This window comes from Macaca nemestrina, chromosome 4 (assembly GCF_043159975.1).
Source record: "Macaca nemestrina isolate mMacNem1 chromosome 4, mMacNem.hap1, whole genome shotgun sequence".
Lineage (NCBI taxonomy): Eukaryota > Metazoa > Chordata > Mammalia > Primates > Cercopithecidae > Macaca > Macaca nemestrina.
This window is the reverse complement of record NC_092128.1, coordinates 24,551,647-24,574,075: the sequence shown is the minus strand read 5'-3', so window position 1 is coordinate 24,574,075 and position 22,429 is coordinate 24,551,647. Positions and strand designations below refer to the sequence as shown.

At 45.2% G+C, this 22,429-nt stretch overlaps 1 protein-coding gene across 3 annotated transcripts in view; it reads left to right on the top strand.

Annotated features, from left to right (window-relative positions):
- The first annotated feature begins 6,730 nt into the window (after nt 1-6,730).
- The window catches only part of LOC105471344 (aldo-keto reductase family 1 member B10-like), a 40,831-nt gene continuing 25,132 nt past the window's right edge, over nt 6,731-22,429 (top strand). The window contains exons 1-10 of one of the 3 annotated variants that reach the window (XM_071094486.1): nt 6,731-7,139; nt 10,075-10,242; nt 11,353-11,469; nt 12,456-12,533; nt 16,081-16,203; nt 16,491-16,597; nt 17,029-17,110; nt 17,638-17,721; nt 18,369-18,451; nt 20,161-20,957. In XM_071094486.1, the coding sequence (XP_070950587.1) occupies nt 7,074-7,139; nt 10,075-10,242; nt 11,353-11,469; nt 12,456-12,533; nt 16,081-16,203; nt 16,491-16,597; nt 17,029-17,110; nt 17,638-17,721; nt 18,369-18,451; nt 20,161-20,203 (951 nt within the window). In that variant the 5' untranslated portion in view covers nt 6,731-7,073 and the 3' untranslated portion in view covers nt 20,204-20,957. Of the gene's footprint in view, nt 7,140-10,074; nt 10,243-11,352; nt 11,470-12,455; nt 12,534-16,080; nt 16,204-16,490; nt 16,598-17,028; nt 17,111-17,637; nt 17,722-18,368; nt 18,452-20,160; nt 20,958-22,429 lie in introns of those variants that run through there. The other 2 variants (XM_071094487.1, XM_071094485.1) reach the window with 2 other exon arrangements.

Below are 22,429 nucleotides of genomic sequence, written 5' to 3'. Positions count from 1 at the left end.
CGGCCCACCTGTTATAAGGAATAAATCTGGATTCTCAGCAAAGTGGTGAAGAGAGCCTTGCAAGACCGTGGCAATAAGAGGAGCAGGTAATTCTTGTGCACGGAATAAGGTAGGAGACTTCGAGAAGGTGACAAAGTATTTTCTAGGTGGTCGGGATAAATTGGAGGCTGAGAGTATGTTAAGGGAGGAGACCACCCCTCATATTGTCTTATGCCCAATTTCTGCCTCCAAAGAAAGAAGAAGTAAAAACTAAAAGGCAGAAATGAAATCCACAGGCAGACAGCCCGACGCAGCACCCTGGACCTGGTAGTTAAAGATCGACCCCTAACCTAATTGGTTCTGTTATCTATAGATTACAGACATTGTATAGAAATGCACTGTGAAAATCCCTATCTTGTTTTGTTCCGATCTAATGACTGGTGCACACAGCCCCCAGTCACGTACCCGCTACTTGCTCAACCAATCAGGACCCTCTCACATGCACCCCCTTAGAGTTGTGAGCCCTTAAAAGGGACAGGAATTGCTTACTCCGGGAGCTCGGCTCTTGAGACAGAGGTCTTGCTGATACCTCTGACGGAACAAACCCCTTCCTTCTTTATGTCGGTGTCTGAGGAGTTTTGTTGGCAGCTCGTCCTGCTACGTTTCGAATGAGACTAAGTATGGGGGTTGTGTGGAGTGAGTGAGTCTTGTCTGTGGCCTCATGCTGCCATCTATCAACTAGAGGCAGGAACAGACAGAGCAGACAAAGAGGAAGGGGGAGGGTAGAAAATCCAAACAGGTGGGGTTGGAGCCTTTCCCCAAAGCCTCAGTAAGCCTCCAGGAAGGGTGAGGGTAGAAATCTCTAACAGGAGGGGTTGGACCCCCTCCCATAATCCCTAAGACGGAGAACGTTTCAAGTAAGATGGGAAAACTAGAGAGTCTAGAGAGGATGAAATTCCTTCTGATAGCCCCTTGGGGCTTCTGCTAAAGTCTTGAAAATATAATAAGAGAACCAAGTAAAAACAAAAACAGTAGATGATAAAATATTGTTGTTTTATTTTAGTTCGAGAATCCACCCTTAAGCCTTCACTTTTCTGGCCAAAATTTAAGTCTGAAGAAGAGCAGATTTGTCATCTCCAAATCGAACATGTTAATGACAAGAGCCCTGTCTCTCAGGAAAAATCGATTCCGCCCTCTGCTGGCGGCAGGGACCAGTTCTCCTTTACCCTTCAGACTCCGGAGGGAGAAAGTCAGAAGCTAATGTTTCTAAAAAGGAAAGAGTTCCCATGCCTAGACAACCCACACCTACTAACCCATGGAATCCTGTAAATCATCTTCCTTCCTTCAGCGCCCCCAATCCCACCCCTGCGGTTCCTGTGTCAGGTCCCCCTGGCTGCGGTTTCAGGTTACTCCACAGCCTTTTCAGGCCATGCTCCAGGCTGCGCTGTCCCTCCAACTGCGGTTTTAGGTTACTTCCTAGGGGCTTCAGGCCACGCCCCACCAAGTTACAACTGTATTAAATCAAAAAGCAAGGAGGTAGATCACTAACGTGAAAATTTTAAAATTTGAGGCTATCTTACAGGAAAAAGAGATGATTTAATATTAACTACTAATAATGCAGTTCATCCAGCAGGCTTTTTAACGGGGGATCCAAACTTAAAATGAGAACATGCATGTTTCAATCTAATTAATTACCATACCAAAGTTCAAGCAGACTTAGGAAAAACTCCCTTCAAGACAGGAGGGCACTGATTCATAGGTAGATCCTCCCATGTGATTTAAAAAAAACATAATAGGTATTCAGTGATTAATGGAAAGACGCTTGCAAAGTAAAACCAGGAAAGTGGCCTGATAATTGGTCTGCCCAAGGGTGTGAACTGTTTGCACTCAGGCAAGCTTTAGGACATTTACAAAACCAAGAAAACACTCTCTATACTGACTCTAAGTATGCCTTTGGGGTGGCGCACACATTTGGAAAAATTTGGATGGAGAGGGGTCTTATCAATAGTAGAGGCCAAGATTTAGTTCAAATAGAACTGATGCTCGTGTCCTCAACAATCTCCAACTGCCAGAAGTGACAGCTATTGTACATGTCCCAGGGGACCAAAAGGACTTGCCTTTCACAAGTCGAGGAAATAATCCTGCAGATCAAATAGCAAAACAAGTTGCCATTTCTTCCATTTAACTCCATGCCTTCCTTCTCCTACTGCAACCCTCGTTTTCTCTTCCATTGAAAAAAAGAAGTTAAGAACAGGAGCTAAACAAAATGCAGAAAGGAAACGGATATTACCAGACCAAAGGGGAATGTTGTCAAAACCTCTCATGAGGGAAATCTGTTTCAATTATGTCAAGGGACCCATTGGGGACCCCAAGCAATGTGCGATGCAGTTCTCCGGGTTTATGGGTGTATAGGAATTTATACCCAGAACAAACAAGTTATAGATAGTTGCTTAATATGTAAAAAAACTAATAAGCAGGTTCTAAGTAAATGTCCCTTTGGAAGAAGAAATCCGGGGCTGAGACCATTTCAAAATGTTCAGATTGATTACACTGAAATGCCTCCAGTTGGTCGGTGTACTTATTAGTAGTAATAGACCACTGTACCCACTGGGTAGAGGCAATCCCCTTCTCACGTGCAACTGCCAGCAATGTAGTTAAAGCATTAAGTGAAAACATTGCACCCAGATTTGGACTAATAGAAAATATTGATTCAGATAATGGAACCCATTTCACTGTGCATGTCATTAAGAAGTGAGCCCAGGCACTAGATATACATTGGGAATACCATACCCCTTGGCATCCATCTTCCTCAGGAAGCCTAGAGTGGATGAATCAGACTCTAAAAAACCACTGAAGTTAGCTTTAGAAACTCGATTGCCATGGATTAAATGTCTTTCTGTTGCTTGTTAAGAATCCGGACTGCCCCTCAGAGAGATATTGGCCTGTCACCTTATGAAATGCTCTATGGAATTCCCTACTTACACTCCACTGCTGACATCCCTACGTTCGAAACAAAGGATCAGTTCGTCAAAAATTATATGCTTGTTCTATCCTCTACCTTCTCTTTCCTTAAGACTGAAGGTCTCCTAGCACAGGCGTCGCCCCTGGAGTTTCCAGAACATCAGCATCGGCCTGGAGACCACGTTCTCATCCAAGGTAGAAGGAAAGGAAGCTCAAACCAGCCTGGGAAGGACCCTACCTAGTGCTCCTAACTACTGAGACTGCAGTCTGGACAGCAGAAAGAGGATGAACTCATCACACCTGAGTCAAGAAGGCGCCACCACCTCCAGAGTCATGAACTGTCACTCCAGGGCCGACCCACACCAGTTAACTCTAAAAAGAGCTTAATAATCACTTATTTATTCTCTCTTTTTTTTTTTTTTCAACAGAAGGTCATCCTGTCATCAGTGTAACTCAGGCTAGTCATTTCTTAACCCTTCTGTTTGATGCCTGTTCAGTCATCATGGTGGAGAGGAGCAGGTTAAAAGGAAGCTATCCCATGTTGATAAGTGTCTATGTCCATACCACAAAACATCAAGCAAGTATGAGTATGGAGATTAAAAAGTCCCTGTGGTGACTGGGCAGATGTTTGGTGGACTACTAAGTACAAAGGGTGGACAGCCGAGACCCCTGCTTCAAATAAGTTATGAGGACTGAAACAAAAAACTCCAATTAGTCTGTGGTCCCACCCCACCAAATTGTAAGCCATTACACTGTAACCCCTTGTGGCTGATTATAAATAATCCCCAGAACATGACCAACAGCCACGTATATTCGAACAGTATGGGTTAGCAACAGATGTTGAAGACAGATCCATTTCTTAGAGAAATGGATGTGAGAATGAAATATGACAATACTCATTCATTTTTCTTCTACAAAATAATTTTCTCTCAATTTTTTATGTATTTATTTTTAACAAAGTAAAGCGTCTTATGGACATACATCCATCAGATTTAAAAAATGAGAGTTTCTTAACGGTGCAAAACCAGGAACAGATTGGTAAGTTCATGAAGGTAGAAAGGAGCTAATCAAAGTTCTTATGAAACCTGGGGTTGATTTAGAATAGCCAAAATTCGGCCAGGTGAGGTGGCTCACACCTGTAATCCCCGCACTTTGAGAGGCCAAGGCAGGCAGATCGCAAGGTCAGCAGATTGAGACCATCCTGACCAACATGGTGAAACCCTGTCTCTAATAAAAATACAATAATTAGCTGAGTGTGGTGGTGTGCACCTGTAGTCCTAGCTACTCGGGAGGCTGAGGCAGGAGAATCACTTGAACCTGGGAGGCAGAGGTTGTAGTGAGCCGAGATTGTGCAACGGCACTCCAGCTTGGGTGACAGAGACAGACTCTACCTTTAAAAACAAAATTATCCAAAATTCCCTGTAACCAATCCCCTCAAGAGGTGGAATCTATTCCCTTACTCCTTGGCCCTTTTCTGGCCGTGAGACTGGCTTTGATCAATAGAAGGTGACAGAAGTGACACTGTTCACATTCCAAGAGTAGGCCTCCGACAATGCTGCTACCTATGAACAAGTCCAAGAAAGCCTCATGGAGAACGAAAAACATGTGAAGAGGGGTCCCTGCCTTCCCTGACATCCCGGTCCACCCCAGTGAAGCCCACAGAGGTGAGGAAACCCAGCTGACACCACGTGGTTCTGAGACTGCCTTATCTGCTACTTCCTGCCCAAACTGCCAGCCCACAAAATCACCAGCAAATAAATGGTTGCTGTTATAACCAGTTGGTTAGTTACATGAAAACAGCTAATCGATATAGCTTCTTAACCTCAATTATCTAAAAAAGATCTCTCTCCTCACCGATTCATAGTTAAGTGGTTCTCCAAGGAATATTATTATGAATAATACACATTTCTTTTTTCTGTGCATCATGTAAAAATGGTCAGAATCAAAAGGGAGTCACTAATGTTAAAAAACAAACAACAAATACAGCTCAGAAGGCCATGAAAGGAGGGTTCTAATGGTTGTACAACTGAAAACCAAAATTACCACGAAAGACTGCAAAAACCGCAACCTTGAACAAAGGCCATTGCAACTGAACACAAAACATACTCTGCAAGGACCTCTGAACAACTGCCAGTCCAAGCTCAGACTAACACTTTCCTGACCGATCTTTGTAGCCAAGGCTAATTATTTCAAAGCAATGAGATAATCCTCATTTTTTCCTTGAAACATTTTGTCTTCCTTTATTTCCCCAAATATACACATACTTTTCTCTGGCATGCGTATTCCCATTGTAGTGCTCTATTCCCAGAGAAATATTTTTCTTTTAGGGACCTCTCTCTGTTATTTAGCTTGATGGTCACTAAGCATTTACTATTTCAACAATACTAGCCCTGCATGTCATCCAGTATACACTGGGAAAATAAGGTGCCCCATGTGCACATCCAGGAGACTTTGTGGCCACCAGATGATGAGGTTGCGTGTATTTATGTATCAATTTCTGGGACAAAGTCTCTCTCTGTGGCCCAGGCTGGAGTGCAGTGGCACGATCTTGGCTCACTGCAATCTCTCCCTGCCAGATTCAAGTGATTCTCAGGTCCCCCAAGCAGGTGGGACCACAGCTATGTGCCACCATGCCTGCTAATTTTCAGATTTTAGCAGAGACTGGATTTCACCATGTTGGAGAGGCTGGTGTCAAACCCTGGAGCTCAAGTGATCCACCTTCCTCAGCCTCCTAAAGTGCTGGGATTACAGGCATGAGCCACCATGCCCGGCCCATTCATGTATTGTCAATGTTGAAGTAGATAATTTAACAAACATCAATGAAGTGTAAGATCTTTCACTCATAGGTGCAAAATATCATGCCAATTGCCCTCTATGAGCTGTCATAAGCCACAGCCTAGAGGTTCAAGTCCATTTCAATTTTCAAGCCAACCCACCTCATAAACAAGAACGCGAAAAAAACAGAAAAACCCACTACCCGCAAGCCGAAGGTGATGCTGTGACGTGGCCCTGGCCTGTCACGGCGTGTTACAGCATGGCCCAGGCCTGTATCATGTTCCCTAGATTGCTGACTACCAACTAGTTACAGCTGACTCTAATCAGCCCAGGATTTGACCATCTCTGCATTGAACCTGGAATTGCCACTTTTAAAATGGAAACACTGTTTCTCACCTCTCCTCCCTAGACTCCATTTCACAGAGGAAAGCATCACAGGGAAAGAAAGCCGCTGTTTTTTCTTCCTTCTTTGCTTTGCTTTGTCTCTTTCTTTTCTCTGTCTCTGTCTCTTCTCTCTTCTCTTTTTTGTTCTTTCTCTTTTTTTGAGACAGGGTCTCACTCTCTCGCCCAGGCTGGAGTGCAGTGGCACCATCGGCTCACTGCAACCTCCGCCTCCCAGGGTCAAGCAATTCTCCTGTTTCAGCCTCCCAAGTAGCTGGGATGACAGACATGTGCCACTGTGCCTGGCTAATTTTTGTAGTTTTAGTAGAGAGGGTTTCACTGTGTTGGCCAGGCTTCTTTCCCACCCTCCCCCAACTCTTCTTTTCTTCTTTTCCCTCTCCCTGCCTACTTTCCAACTTTTGGGTGTGTTGAATTTGTTGAGTCATGGTGAACAAGCAGAAACTCCAATGATACTGTTACCGAACAGAGAACTTTGCACAAAGTTGGCGTGATTAATAATTCTTTCACACAATCCTCATTCTCACAATAGCCTGGAATGGATTTTCTGTTTGCTTACGGCTGGAAAGCTACTGTGGCCAGGCTCCAACTCCTCCCACTGTAGATAACACCAGTTTTCATAAGCAGCACGTAGCTGGGCCAGTAGCTCACGCCTATAATCCCAGCGCTTTGGAAGGCCGAGGTGGGCAGATCACCTGAGGTCAGGGGTTTCAGACCAGCCTGTCTCTACTAACAATATAAAAATTACCTGGAAGTTGCAGTGGGCGCCTGTAATCCCAGCTACTCGGGAGGCTGACGCAGGAGAATTGCTTGAACCCAGGAGACGGAGGCTGCAGTGAGCCGAGATCGCACCACTGCACTCTAGCCTCGGCGACACAGCAAGACTGTCTCAAAAACAACAACAAAAAGCGGGACGTGAGACTTCTACCTGCTCACTCAGAATCATTTCTGCACCAACCATGGCCACCTTTGTGGAGCTCAGTACCAAAGCCAAGATGCCCATTGTGGGCCTGGGCACTTGGAAGGTAAATATGCAAATCTTTGCACAGCCTTCTTCCCTGGAGGGGTGTTTGGGTGTTTTCTCTTTCTGCATTCAGCCAGGAAAGCCTGGAGGTCAGGCAGGGGTTTGGAGAGGTGAGATTCAGTCCTGGAGCCGGGACTCCAGTTACTTTCTTTTCTCAGAGCTGATTCAGGCTGCAAAGCTCCAAGGCTGGCTTTCCCAGCAGTGCTGAGAGCTTCTCTAGCAAGTATCAAATTTCAAGCAGCTGTTGGACCTAAAATTGTTTTCCAGGGCAGTTTCTCTCTCTCGCTCTAGGACATAATAGGGCTCAACATTTCCCCAGAGTCTTGGCTGTGGGTTTGTTGTGGGCTGGGTGGTTGTGGAGAGGATGCAGAGCCCCAAGTCCTTGGCACCCCTTTGCAGATCAGGGTGTGGGACTTGGGCTAGCAGAATCCATATGACCTCGGAGCTTGTTAGAAATGCAGAACTGGCCAGGTGTGGTGGCTCATGCCTGTAATTCCAGCACTTTGGGAGACCCAGACAGGAGGATTGCTTGAGCCCAGGACTTGGAGACCAGTCTGGGCAACATAGCAAGACTCCATTTGTACAGAAAATAAATAAATTAGCTGGGCATGGTGGGACACACCTGTAGTCCCAGTCACTTGGGAGGCTGAGGTGGAGATTGAGTGTTGAGCCTGAGAGGTCAAGGCTGCAGTGAGCAGTGATTGTGCCACTGCCCTCCAGTTTTGGCAACAGAGTGAGATTTAAGAAAGAAAGAGAGAAAGAGAGAGAGAGAAAACGCAGAATCTCAGGCTCCACCCCAGGCTACCTAATGGGCATCTGCACTTTAACAAGATCCCCAGGTGGTTCCTGTACACACTGAAATCTGCAACGTGCTGGGGCTGCCGAGAGCCTGGGCTGGGAGTCCTGAGCTCCACCTGGCTGTGTTAATGTCAGCTGGCAAAACGGCGTAAGGCACATCCAGGACTCAGTGAGGCAGGTTCCTGAGCCTCTCTTAGGCTAAGTTTGAAGTTGTTCCATCACCACCTCACTCTGTCTTCTTTGCCGTTTCCATCCATGATGGCACTACCCTAACTAGTGACCAGAAGCAGTCTTTAGAATTCCTCTTCTCTCCTATCCCTCATGGCTAATGCCTGTGCTGAGTCTTCTGCCTCTGGCTCTCTTTCCTTCTGTGCACACTGATTTTTCCCCTCTCTTGTGCCAAGCTGGAGGGTAGGACACTCTGTTGCCACACTGGATCATTCTCAGGATACGTTCTAGGTGTATCTGGACGAACAGATCACTTCCAGCTTGATTCATGCACAGCGTCTCTTGTTCAATAGCAAGATTTGCCCAAAATCAGAGCTTTAATCCTATGTAAATGGAACAGATAATCATTTCCAGAACTCCAGGGAATCTGCCCACCCTGGGTAAGTTTACCAGACAATTTCAGAATTTTGGCATTGAATGTAAGAATTATGAAAGGAGCCTCTTCAACACGTGGGGATGATAGATAAAGGATTATGAACTTAGCAGTGGAGGTGAAGGATGGTGTAGCATAGCGGTTGGGGACACAGGGGTGTTTCTAGATGCCTGGCAGCAGCCCGTTTCTTGTCCAGGTGGTAGGGCAGCTGTGCATCTATGCTTTATGTTCTTTTCAATGTTTGTTATCTCGCAGTAGAAGATGTTTAAAAGACTATTTTGTGAGAGATCAAGTTTTTTTTTTTTTTGTTTTGTTTTGTTTTTTTTGAGACGGAGTCTCACGCTGTTGCCCAGGCTGGAGTGCAGTGGCGCGATCTCGGCTCACTGCAAGCTCCGCCTCCTGGGTTCACGCCATTCTCCTGCCTCAGCCTCCTGAGTAGCTAGGACTACAGGCGCCCGCCACCGCGCCCGGCTAATTTTTTGTATTTTTAGTAGAGACGGGGTTTCACTGTGGTCTCGATCTCCTGACCTTGTGATCCGCCCGCCTCGGCCTCCCAAAGTGCTGGGATTACAGGCTTGAGCCACTGCGCCCGGCCGAGATCAAGTTTTAAGTGCTTTTTGCCCCCATCATTGACTTGGTTAGGTTAGAACGAATATGTGATAATTCTATTTCCTTTCTTTTCTTTCCTTCCCTTCTTTCTCTCCCTCTCTCTCATTCTCCCTCCCTCCCTCTTTCTTCTTATAGGAATGGAAAACAAACTCTATTCCTGTAAGGTTTTCTATTTCTCCTTTTTTTCTGAAAGGATCCTTGTATAATGAACGGCCTCTACTGAGCCTTACTGTGTGTCAGGTGATGTGCTTAACTTAACATTCATTGCAGTATGTCATCATCACAAAGGCCTCATGAGGCTGGTACTTTTTTTTTTTTTTTTTTTTTTCCATTTTGCAGACAAGGTTTAGAGAGATGGAATCAACTACTTAGACCCACAAACCCAGTAAGTGTTGGAATCCGGATTGATGCTGTAATGACCATTATCCAGATCCTTATCACCGTTTGGGGATAATGTCTGAAAATTCCTCTGGGTATTTATAGTCAAGCTTTCATCTGGGTCTTCAGGAAGTTGCAGTGGAGCCATCTGCACTCCCTGACACACCTGAAGACATTTCAGGACTAACCTGGATGAAAGGGAACTGACTTTAACTAGGACAGGACATAAGGACATAATCATAAAATTAATTCACTTTCCTCCTTTTGAAAACGTTTCTAAAGTGTGTGTCCTTCCGGATATCGCCTGGCCAAGTAGAGCCCATTGAGGCCTTGGTTTGGAGAAACTGGGCCATGTGGGGCAGCCTGTTGAAGGTGGTCTGGGGACAAGACAATATGTTGGTTGCTGAATGTGGTGTAATTCCAGCTACTGGGGAGGTAGGAGGATTGCTTGAACGTGGGAGTGTGAGGCCAGCCTGGGCAACATGGCAAAGCCCCATCACTTAAAAAAAAAAAAAATACATGTGTGATGGGCTTTTCTTTTGCCTTTCAGTCTCCTCTCGGCAAAGTGAAAGAAGCAGTGAAGGTGGCCATTGATGCAGGGTATCGCCACATTGACTGTGCCTATGTCTATCAGAATGAACATGAGGTGGGGGAAGCCATCCAAGAGAAGATCCAAGAGCAGGCTGTGAAGCGGGAGGACCTGTTCATCGTCAGCAAGGTGCACATGGAGCATTGGGTGGGAGGCCTTCACTTGAAGGCAGGCAGAAGTATCTGGGTCGGGTCGGCAGTGAGAACTCTGTCAGCCTTTTCTACATGTAGCCCTTTTCATCCCTGCCTTGATAACATCCGTGGATACAATTCTCTCCATACTCCAAGCCGCTATTGATATTTGAACATGTCGTTGCTGTGCCACCTGCCTGCGGGTTGGTTTTCCCACAGTGGGCTTGTCTCCATGGAGCCCTGCACTGCCCTGGGCCTCCCTGTTCCCCATCAGAGGGATCCACCATCTGCCCAGAGGCAGTCAGAGGCCAAGGGTGCAGGCAGGGCTGGATGTGTGGCCTCCCTGTCAGCACTGAGGTCTCCCTGTCAGCACTGTGGACATGCAACCACGTCCCTGAGGCTGTCAGCTAGAGGGCATTTTGGAAACAGTAGGAGCATTTTTCTATTGTGACATATGATTTTCTTTATTAAGTCTATCGAAAGGTGAGATACTCAATGTTTTAAAAAAGAAGAGGGTGTAGGGTGTGAGGGGGTTGAGAATCACTGGATTTACATTATACACAACTTGCTGAGAAAACACTAGTTCTAGGTACGTGGATATTGCAAACATCTGGTGAGACAAATAGACCCCACTGTGTAGCAGCCACATGTGGATAAAGCCCTTATAAAGTTATCATTTGGGGCCTGACAGGCTTGATAAGGCACCTATCAGATAGGTCAGATAAAGGACCATCTTTTCCCGAAGGCCTAGGAATGCTTGACATTTAAAAGTTACACACAATTCCTGCTCTCAGAGAACCCACAGCTGAGGATGAGACTGAGACAGGTAAACACATTTCAAATCTGTGGCCACATTTACTTAAATGATCTGAGAGACATATAGAGTACTAGGAGAGTTGAAAAAGTAAATTGCTTTCAACACTTAAGACATGTCATTGACGTGCTGAGCCCTGGTGATCTTCCACACTGTGTCGTGGACTTTAATCAGCTTTGTTATAAATGGCCTGTGCCAGGTTAGATCAGGGTGCAAATCAAAAGGCAGGGACAATGGGTATAACGTGGCCCTTCCTTCTCCAAATATTAACAGCTCATTGCTACCCTCTTGCAGTTGTGGCCCACTTTCTTTGAGAGACCGCTTGTGAGGAAAGCCTTTGAGAAGACCCTCAAGGACTTGAAGCTGAGCTATCTGGATGTCTATCTTATTCACTGGCCACAGGGATTCAAGGTTTGAGCGACTCCCTTTCTCAGCCTCTAGTTTCTGAGCAGCTGCCGGAAAATAGTAGCTGCACCAGGGGTAGGGGTGGTGTGGACTGGAGCAGGAGACCTTGTAGTTCATAATTGGGAGTGTCAGGTGGTCAGGAAGAGACCTTGGAGCAGAAAGACGCTGGCGTGGAAGGGAGGCTGAGGCCATGTGTGCTGCTGAGGTGGCCACATGCCTGCGTTTTCTTGCAGTTATGTCTGAGAGAAGCCATGATTTCTGGTAGCCCAGACAAGTTGCAACTGCCCTATCACCTTTGTCTTGATTCCGTGCCCCAGAATTGCCCTCCCAGGAAATCCCTTGGATTACACTTGCATAACTATATTCCAGGGCCTAATTATCTTATTAAGCAAAGCACACCCCGGGAGTGGCATCTTGGAGAAACGCCCAAGTGCGGTGATGCTGGAAGGAAGCCAGTAGTCATCGCGACTCCCATTGCCTGGGGCTCTGCTCTACCTGCTCCTGAGGCGTGGGAGAGACAAATTTCCAGCTCTCTCCCCTCCTGACCAGCGGGAGTGCTGATGGCCTGCCATCCCTTATTCCATGTCTCTTCTAGAGGCTGCAAGGATAGAAGCTGGCCAATATCTTCCCCAGAAAACCACACCCTGGAGATCTAATCCTTATCCAGTGATACTGAAATGAAAGTTTGCCCTTGGGTGTACACAGGATCTAGGTGTATGAGGTGAATGTCCATGGTGATAACAGTGGCTTCTGGAATGTACTAACAGCAGATCTTAACGTCAATCCAGTGGTTTCTAAAATATATGGATTAATATGCTATAGTAGATATAAAGATTTTATTTAAACTCACATTCTTGTAGTATGTACTACAGAGCCTGAAAAACTGGTATGCACATGTGGTACTTAGCAAGAGCCCGGACCCTGAAACCTTGTTTAACAGAACCAAGTATCCTGATGCAGATTCCAGTAAACTTTTCATTCTGTATTTACAGTCTGGGGATGACTTTCAGCCCAAAGATGATAAAGGTAATATCATCGGTGGAAAAGCAACGTTCTTGGATGCCTGGGAGGTAGGTTCCAGCTTCCTCTAAGTGTGCTGGGAGAGAAATCTTCAGTTATCCATGAGACTTTCTGTTGATATGAAAGAGGCCGTGTGCCTGATGCTTTCTAATTTCATCATTGTGATTCTCTAGCTCTTCTAATATCTTCCTCATCACCTTTGGCTTTTGGGTGCATCTGATACTATTTAGATTTCATGTCTAGAACTGAGTCTTCAAATAAGACTGAAAATACAATGTACCCCACTTTGGGGAATATACACGCTGTTCTCAAACCAGGGTGAGCCATTTGGAACAGGAGGTTTGGGCCTGGGTATGCTCATAACAGCTGAGTAACCTAACGTCAGTTTTGTAATGTTTTTAGGGCTCAGTTTTCTCTTCTTAAAAAAGAAGTCTTATAACACATACTACTACTATGTATTTTTGAGGGTGCGATAAAGATTAAGATGGTTTACATGCCAGGAACATTAGTCACAGTAGCCATTTAATCATCTAAACCTATAAGGCAGGATTAACATCCCCCTTTATAAATAATGACATTTGAAGCCTAGATTGATTGGTGACTTGCGCAGGTCATGTCACAATGTGTGTGGTAGAGCTGGGATTGGACCCAGACTCATCTGAATCACAAGTCCAACCACCCAAACCATCAGCATGGAGCTTGGCAGGCAGTGAACACACATCTAGAAATCAGGGAGCCTGAGTGCCCTGCTTCCCGGATCACATCATGACCTGTTTCACATCATTCACATTCAAAGTGAATTAAGGGATCAGTGTTTTCTCTGATCATTTTTTATTATACCATTCTATCCTTTTGCAAATGCTAGTAGAGAACGAAGTGGAGGAATGAGTTATAAATGATCAGTGGTATATGACCCAAGAGTTAATGATGTTATCTTGGCAGCTGTCTGTGTAGGGATGCATGTAGTTGCGAGTTTGTATTGTGTTTTACAAGGGAAAATATATTAAGCCTCACCTTTCTGAAATGCTTAGAATTGACCAGATTCAATTAAATGTAGCTTTTTCTGTGTATTGTTGGTTCAAAAACATTAATCCACAAAACACAGCATTCTTTTTTAAAGACAGAGTCTCACTTTGTCGCCCAGGCTGGAGTGCAGTGGCTTCATCTTGGCTCACTGCAACATCCCTCTCTCGAGTTAAAGCCATTCTCCTGCCTTAGCCTCCTGAGTAGCTGAGACTACACGTGCATACCACCACTCTCGGCTAACTTTTATATTTTTAGTAGAGACAGGGTTTCACCATGTTAGCCAGAATGGTCTCGAATTCCTGACCTCAGGGGATCCACCCATCTCAGCTTCCCAAAGTGCTCGCATTACATTCATGAGCCACCGCACCTGGCAATTTGTGTTACATTGGATCAGTTTTTTTGCCTTAGCTCCTATGATGATATTAAGTATGGCAAGTATGTAAGTGTAGCCTGCGTCTCACAGTGCTATGTTTTCTGAATGAATACGGGAATGACTGTTCAATAAAACATTTGAAAGGCATGAAAAGATATCAGTGATCAAGGTCAGAGCCTCTGATTTGAAACGAGCAGGCTTGAATATGAAAGCGCTGGATGTTTCTGTAGACCCACAGCCAGTTCAGTAGAAACCTCATTGACCACCCTGAAGCAGATGGGAGGAAAAAGTATAAAGAAGTCAAGTTCGAAGACAGGCAAACTAACCTGACCTATGATGTACAATAACTTTTAAATTGTCTAATTGCTCATTCGGAAGTTTTGGGGAACCTTATGATTTCATAGCTTTTAAACTCTACTCCGCAGTTGAATAACTTCCTCTGTGCTAGTGGTTCTCAATGTCGGCTGAGCATTAGAATCACCTGAGGAGTTTACAAATCCCAATGTCTAGGCTACAACTCAGATAAAATCTGTAAGAAACTCTGAGGGGTGAAACCCAGCCACTGATACTACTTTTTTTTTTTTTTTTTTAGAGAGTCTTGTTCTGTTGCCCAGGCTGTGGTACTATGGCAAGATCATAGCTCAGTGTAGCCTCAGGCTCCTGGGCTCAAGCAATCCTCCCAAGTAGCTGGGATCAGAGGCACATGCCACCACATCCTGCTAATTAAAAATTTTTTTTCTAGTAGACACAGAGTCTTGCTATGTTGCCCAGGCTGGTCTCTAACAACTGGCCTCAAGCAATGCTCCTGTCTCAGCCTCTGATAATGTGCATCAGAAATATATATATTATTAGTATGTATTATAAGACTTTTTTTGAGAAGAGAATACTAAGGCCTACAAGAGTTAAAAACTTACCCTAGGTTGCTGAAACCCAGGCCCAAACCCCCTGTTCCAATCCTATCCCAAAGTGCTGAGATTACAGTTATGAGCCACTGCATCCACCGGTAGTTTTTAAACTTCCCTGGTGATTACAAGTTGCAGACAAAGTTGAGAAGGGCTGGATAAAGAGTTCCCTGAACAAGTCATGTTCATCCCTGCCTCTGAGCTTTGCTATTGCCTTCCTGTCTCATAGGCTCATGTTTTTCCCCTCTTTTCTCTCTCTCTCTCTCTCTTTTTTTTCTGAGGCTCAGTTTAAACTCTACCTGAAGGTCTGCCCTGACAGCTGCAGGCTGTGTGAATCTCTTCCTTCTCTGCCCTTTCTGACTCTGTCTATGCCACGGTCTGTTATCTGAGGCAACCTTGGTGTCATGGTTGATGGTTCCACAGAAGAGAACCCTGGCACTTTAACTGAACTATAAGAATCCCAGAAAAGGAAGCACATTGTATACTTTTACATCCTGACAACTTCTGGAACATGTAATAGATGGCTAATAAATACATGTTGCATTGGAGGCTGCTGCTAACATATATGATATCTTTGGGCAAGTTTGGAAAATGCCCAATATAGGCTAAAAGTTATACAAAGATTCCCTTCCTTGGGGGTCCCTGTAGTTTCTGTACCGGGAAGCATGGCTGGATATGCAGACGGTGGGTCAGGTTTCAGCCCCACACAACCCCTTGCCCAGGTGCCCCTGCCAGGGCATAATCTATGTGCATGACCTTCCTGCAAACCCAAGCACGGTTGGTGTGGGAGAAAGTGACTCAGGACCCACAAGTGAGGCTTCTCCACATGCTGCAGCCTCTTCCTGACTAACACAGCTTACCCAGGTTAGGGTGTACAATACACACACAGCAGTAGCCACCCGCTGTCATTTGGATTCATTAAAAATAAAATCATCTCATAAGCTTGCAAATGTTCATTTTTATTTATTTTTTATTTTTTGCATTACAAAACTTTCATATTTCCCCTGTGTACAGAAGTATAATTTTGAGTGTGTTTCTTTATGTGTAAGGTGAGGGTGGCAAGAATATAAAATCTTTACCTGTTACTCCTAGTTTTTCTTGGGCTGGGGAGGGGTAGTAGGACTGGAACATTCACTGATGGGCACCCAGGCCCTGGACTGAAATTTCCTGTGAATGCCTCGGCTAACCCTGTTGTGATGAATCCTTTAGCAATTTCTGCCCCAGGGAGGACTAAGGCAAGCCAGGGTCCCTGTAGTCCCTCTGGGGCTGCCCAAAAGGTTTTCCTTTCTATGACAGGCTATGGAGGAGCTGGTGGATGAGGGGCTGGTGAAAGCCCTTGGCATCTCCAATTTCAGCCACTTCCAGATTGAGAAGCTCTTGAACAAACCTGGACTGAAATATAAACCAGTGACTAACCAGGTAAATTCTATTTAGTATAAGGGTAAATAAAAGTCTTGACCTATTGCTTCTTAAACATTGGGAGGAACGTTCAATGCTATGCCCTGAGTCTCACCTCAGGGGTCAGTGATCAGGACACTCTCGGGAGGTGTGAGGCTGACCTCATGGGTGTGTTAGCAAGAATCTCAGTGGGTAGGTGTTTGGCCTTTGCTTGGTGGTCTTTTTTTGTGTGTGTCGAACTCCCTCCCTATGAATAACTCCAAAAGCCAGCCAGCTTTCCCTGTGATGAGGATTGTTTGCTGTTGCAGGTTGAGTGTCACCCATACCTCACGCAGGAGAAACTGATCCAGTACTGCCACTCCAAGGGCATCACCGTTACAGCCTACAGCCCCCTGGGCTCTCCCGATAGACCTTGGTGAGGCTTCCAAGCAGTGGATCCTTCTCTTGATAATCTTAAAAACATTATTTTATATTTGGCAAATATTGGTATGAGACCATAAGTCACTCTAAAGAAAAATGTGTGTAAGGTAATGCGTTTAGTACAACCAAATGGGATGACTGTGGGAAAAAATGGGAATTGAAAAGCAACAACAGCAACAACAAAAACATGGGCGACGTGTTTGACCCTCTGGGAATATTTCCAGTTCAGCCACCCAAGCATGAACCAGGCTTTGCAACATACTGAGGCTTCAGAGCCCGGGGGAAGGACCCAAGCTTCCAGGTCCTCCTGCCTGTCTCCCAGATGGAGAGGCTCTGATGATCAGTCTTGAGACCCTCATTGGTGTGGTGTCCATCTGTACATGGTAGCCATGGTGATTGTTCACATCAGCATCTTTCTGCCTCTAGGGCCAAGCCAGAGGACCCTTCCCTGCTGGAGGATCCCAAGATTAAGGAGATTGCTGCAAAGCACAAGAAAACCACAGCCCAGGTGCCATATTTTTATTTTTCTTGTTATCCAGCAACTATTTCTTCCAGTCTCATGTTTCATTTCTTGTGTTGTCCTCAACTAACTCCTTAAAGGGGAAGAACACAGGAGCTGAAGCCATCTATAGTGTTTCTTCGAAGCCTGTTGGAACCTCAAGAAACACAAGAGCTATCACTGAAACAAAGATAGCCTCTGCCTCACAGCTTCCTGTTAAGCCCTACAGCCAAGTCGCAAAGCGTGGCTTTGGAGTCTAGGGATATGGGTGCAGACGCCAACTCCACCTCTGATCAGCCTTATGACCCAAAATGCTTTCTTTATTCCTGAAAAATGAAGATCACAGAATTGTCCCTAAGGTGAAGGGAGAGATGAGGCGAGGGGCTGGCACAAATCTAATAGCTGCAAAGGGCTCAGTCAGTATCAGCGATTGTACCTGAAGCCACAGTGAGCTGCAGGGATGTTTTATTCTTCCTTTCCATAAAAGGAAGGCTCCTTGTAGCTGAGTGGAAACATGATGTCCCCTTTCCGCACAGGTTCTGATCCGTTTCCATATCCAGAGGAATGTGATTGTGATTCCCAAGTCTGTGACACCGGCCCGCATTGTTGAGAACATTCAGGTAAGATCCCGGCTGGTTGGCCCTGGTACTTCTCCGTGGGGTGGGGCAGAGGCAGACCCTCTCACCAGGATTCTCAGCTCATTCCTGCACTGTCTTTGGTCCCCTCCGTTCCCACTACCCTATCATTTTCCAGTCTAGGGTGCTAGGCTCAGTATACCTGAGATGAATGACCCATGGGCTGAGGACATGCTGGGGACGGTGCCTGCTGAAGCCTTGTCAGGTCTGAGCACAGCTGTGCCTCACACCACTGAGAAGACCCTCAGTTGCCCCTGAGCAGCTAAGCCCTGGGCCACCACATGAGCACACTGTCCTGGCCTCCCTGCTCATCTTCTGGCAGCAGAGGAGGTGTGAACTGTCCTTGGAGAACTGTCTTCTAGAAGGGCGCATCATGGAGCACAGGGCCTGTGCACACCTGGGGCTTAGTGCCTGTGAACCTGGTCTCCCTCCCCTAGAACACTGAGCACTACAAATACTGCGGTCTGTGTGTAGGACTTAATTTAGAGAAAAATTTATACCCTGTGGATATAATGGGAAAAACACCTGTGACCAGTTTGTGCTGCTAGAACTCCCTGCTAGAATGAGCGGCAGTCTCCAGTCACAGCAGTAACTGCCTTACTGATGATGTCCTGGAACTCCTATCTTTCCAGGTCTTTGACTTTAAATTGAGTGATGAGGAGATGGCAACCATCCTCAGCTTCAACAGAAACTGGAGGGCCTGTAACGTGTTGCAGTAAGTGGCATGGAGTTAACTAGGAGCATTGCCAGGAGTTTTTCTAAACTGGTAGAGGGTTAGTTGGAAGAATTAGAAGGCTGCTGGGACTACTTGTGTGTTCAAATACAATTTTGGGGCAGTTCTGAAACTAAAATTGGGGTACCTGGGAATCACTGCGAAGGACACATCTCTAATTGCTGCTCATTGTCTGAACTTCTGGATGTAGAGCTAGAATTGTAAAAGAAGGTGTGTTGTCAATAGGCAGGAGGCAGAGCATTCATTTATTCCTGCATCCAATAAATATCTAGTGGTCCTCTATGTGCCAGGCATCTTCTAGGTGCTTGGGTTATCATACTATACAAAGCTGCTGTCTCCACGTGCTTAGGGAGGGAGGGAAGAAGACAGAACAGAAATAAATCAAATAAAAATATATGTGTCAGTAACAAATGCTAGACAGAAAAATAAAGTAGGGCAAAGTGGATAGGAAGTGGTGGGTGGTAGTGGGACAGATCCTTTATACGGGGTGGGTCAAGGGAGGCTTTGCTGTGAGGAATATGCCATATGCATATTTGGGGAAGAGCATTCTTGGCATTGAAAACAGCAGGTGCCAAGGCCCTGAGGTGGGATTGTGTTTAGAACATTCAGGGAAGAAGGCCGGGGAGGCTGGATTAAATAATCTCCAAATGCCTCTTAAAGGAGGTGGTGGTAACTTTACTTTAAATCTCAGATAAGTGGTTGAAAGAAAGTTTTCACTCTGGCTAGGTGGGAATCCTCAATCATCTCTTTAACAATCAATACTTTCTGATTAATGTATCTAATTAAATATATCAAAGAGAGTTGTCTGGCATTTATTACTGTGAGGTCTGCAATTCAATGCCAATTTGAATTTCTTCCAATGTTTCTATAGCCAAAATGATTTTTCAGCCTTTAAAAATGGTTTCAGTATCTCAAGCACAGCTTGCTTGTCATGATATTCCATATCTATCCTGCCCACCCTTAGTATCACAGAAGCCTTTCCTCATCTTATAATGGCTTATTTTTATCAGTGCTTAACAAAGTAGCAGCTGCTTAGTGTAAAAAGGAAGGGTGAACATAAAATGGGACTTTCCCCCAAACTGAACGGCTGACCTTCCAATGAACATCATATCCAGTGGAGGCAATGGGTTGGTGGGCTCAGGAGTAAGTCCACCTGGCCTCTGATCCAACTCTAACACTGGTTTCTTAGCTGTGTGACATTGGGTAAATTTCCTAGTTTTACCTAGTTGGTTTCTTTACCTATAAAGTAGGATGATAATACTAATGGCACTAAACATCCATTGAACATTAGCTGAGAATGTGCCAGGGTCCTGGGCCCTTTGCCGGTGCTATTATCTCATTTAATACTCAAAATAATCCCCAAGCTGTCAATTCTGCTGGTGTTTCCTAGCTCATGATGTTGTGACAGTGAATTGGGACAAGACATGTCAGTTGCCTCACCTGACACCAGGCTTACCATGAGTTGTCATTCCGAGTTGTTTCCCGTGCCCTGGTCACTGCCTGTCCTCCTTCCTAGCAAAGCCCTCATATCAGTTTGAGGGAAGGTCAAGGTGTGAGCACCCTTCTTGTGTTCTTGCAGGGAGGTGGCTGAGAGAGCACAAATACCATAGAGTCCACCAGAGAAGATTACCTTCTCAACCAGAGCTGTTGCTTTGATGGAACAGAGTTTCTCTCTCTTTTTGTTTCTGCAGATCCTCTCATTTGGAGGACTACCCCTTCCATGCAGAATATTGAGGTTGAATCTCCTGGTGACATTACACAGGAGATTCTCTTTCTTCGCTGAAGTGTGACTATCTCCACTCACGTCCTATTTTAGCCAAGCTTATCTGAGATCACAGTGAACTTCGTCCTGCTGTAGACCAGAATCGAGGTGCTGTTTTAGACATGTATTTCTGTAAGTGCAACTAGGATCAGAATATCACAGGAAAACATGGCTTGAATAAGCAGATGACAATTTTTTCCACTTCTCTGATCTGAACAAATGTTTGTTAAGCACAAGAAACTCTGCCAACACTAAGGATGTAAAGATCAATAATAAACAATAATGATGTTAACCAAGATGGATTGAGAGTGGACTATGTTCCCACACAACGTGAAGTGTTTTCCTGTGGGGGAAGTCACTGAATCCTTAAAATAACCCCTCTGAGGTAGGTACTCTTAACATCTTAGGAGAGAGAGAGGAGGAACTTGTTAAGGCCAGCCAGGTAATAAGTGACTGAACCAAGTTTCAAAGGCAGGCAGGCTCTGGGAGAGCTCACAGTGATCGATGGTCATCCTCTTCCTCCTGAGTCTTTTCCTGCCACCTTTCCTCCTTGCCTGTCTCCACTCATTCCCTGTCTTGCTCTCCCACCTTGTCTTCAATACACCATCATGCCAAAGAGTCAATGGCACAGCCTGCAAACTCCACAAAGATGCTACTGTTCACTGAGAGAGATGTGGCATTTCCTTGGGAAGTACGGTGGAAATACAATAAAGATGCTTACTGTTGCCATTAATCTGGAACATTTCTGTCGTCCTATAATAATCGCTTCTTATGAAATATTCCAACCATATAGAAATGTACAGAAAATAAAGTAATGAGCCTCTGGTCACTGACATTATAATGTTAACAAGTGTTAGCTGGGTGTAGTGGTGTGCACCTTAGTCCCAGCTACTAGAGAGGCTGAAGTAGGAGGGTCGCTTGAACCCAGGAGGTGGAGTTTGCAGTGAGCTAGACTTGCACCACTGCACTCCAGCCTGGGTGACAGAGAGAGATTCTGTCTCAAAACAAAAACCAAAAAACAAATGCTAACATTTTGCCATATTGTCTCCAAACCTTTAAAAAAAATTAAAGAAATTAGGGGTTACCAATATAGTCAAGGACCACTTTGTGCACATTACCCTGACTACCTCTCCAGAGGCAAATGCCTATCCTAAATTGGTGAGTCCCCTCACCCTCTGATTGGGGCTGAGGGGTACACCTACATTCCCAGGCTTCCTTGCTATGTTATGACTTCCCCTGGGTTTGCTCAGTGAGAGGTACTGTTAGGAGCTTGAAGGGCTGGAGAAGGGAAGAGCCAGGTATTTCTCTCTCCCTCTCTCTCTGTCTCTTGACCTTGAGTGGCATCTCCAGTAGAAAGCACATTCCTCTGTGGGCCCAGCTTTTTCCAGGCAGCCTCCACCTTGATTCTATCTCCTACCAGACAAAGCTTCTGGGTTGAGGGAGCAGCACCCTTTCTTTGTCCTTCTTCCTTAGGAGCGAGGATCTCTTCCTGCTGCTGCTAAACTGAGTTGCCTCATCTCCTTTCCATAGCCCAGCCATTCCATCACATGTAACTGATCACAAATTTTAACCAATTATTTGAATCAAACATCCAATATTTAAAAATCTTAGCACAGTTTCTTTTCTCCTGGCTAGACCTTTCCCTGGTATACTTCCCATCCACATTTTTGTATTTTTAGTATATATGTTCACATCCATACACAATGTCATAGACGGGGTGCTTTTAAAATGTATATGGAGGCACACCCATGATGGCTGAATAGGAAGAGCTCCAGCCTCCAGCTCCCAGCGTGAGTGACAGAGAATACGAGTGATTCTGCATTTTCAACTGAGGTACTGGGTTCATCTCACTGGGTCGTGTTGGACAGTTGGTAATGTAATCCAGCATACAAACAGAACCAAAGACAAAAAACACATCATTATCTCAATAGATGCAGAAAAGGCGTTTGACAAAATTCAACAGCCCTTCATGCTAAAAACTCTCAATAAATTTGGTATTGATGGAACATATCTCAAAATAATAAGAGCTATTTATGACAAACCCACAGCCAATATCATGCTGAATGGGCAAAAACTGGAAGCATTCCCTTTGAAAACTGGCACAAGGCAGGGATGCCCTCTCTCACTACTCCTATTCAACATTGTGTTGGAAGTTCTGGCTAGGGCAATTAGGCAAGAGAAGGAAATCAAGGGTATTC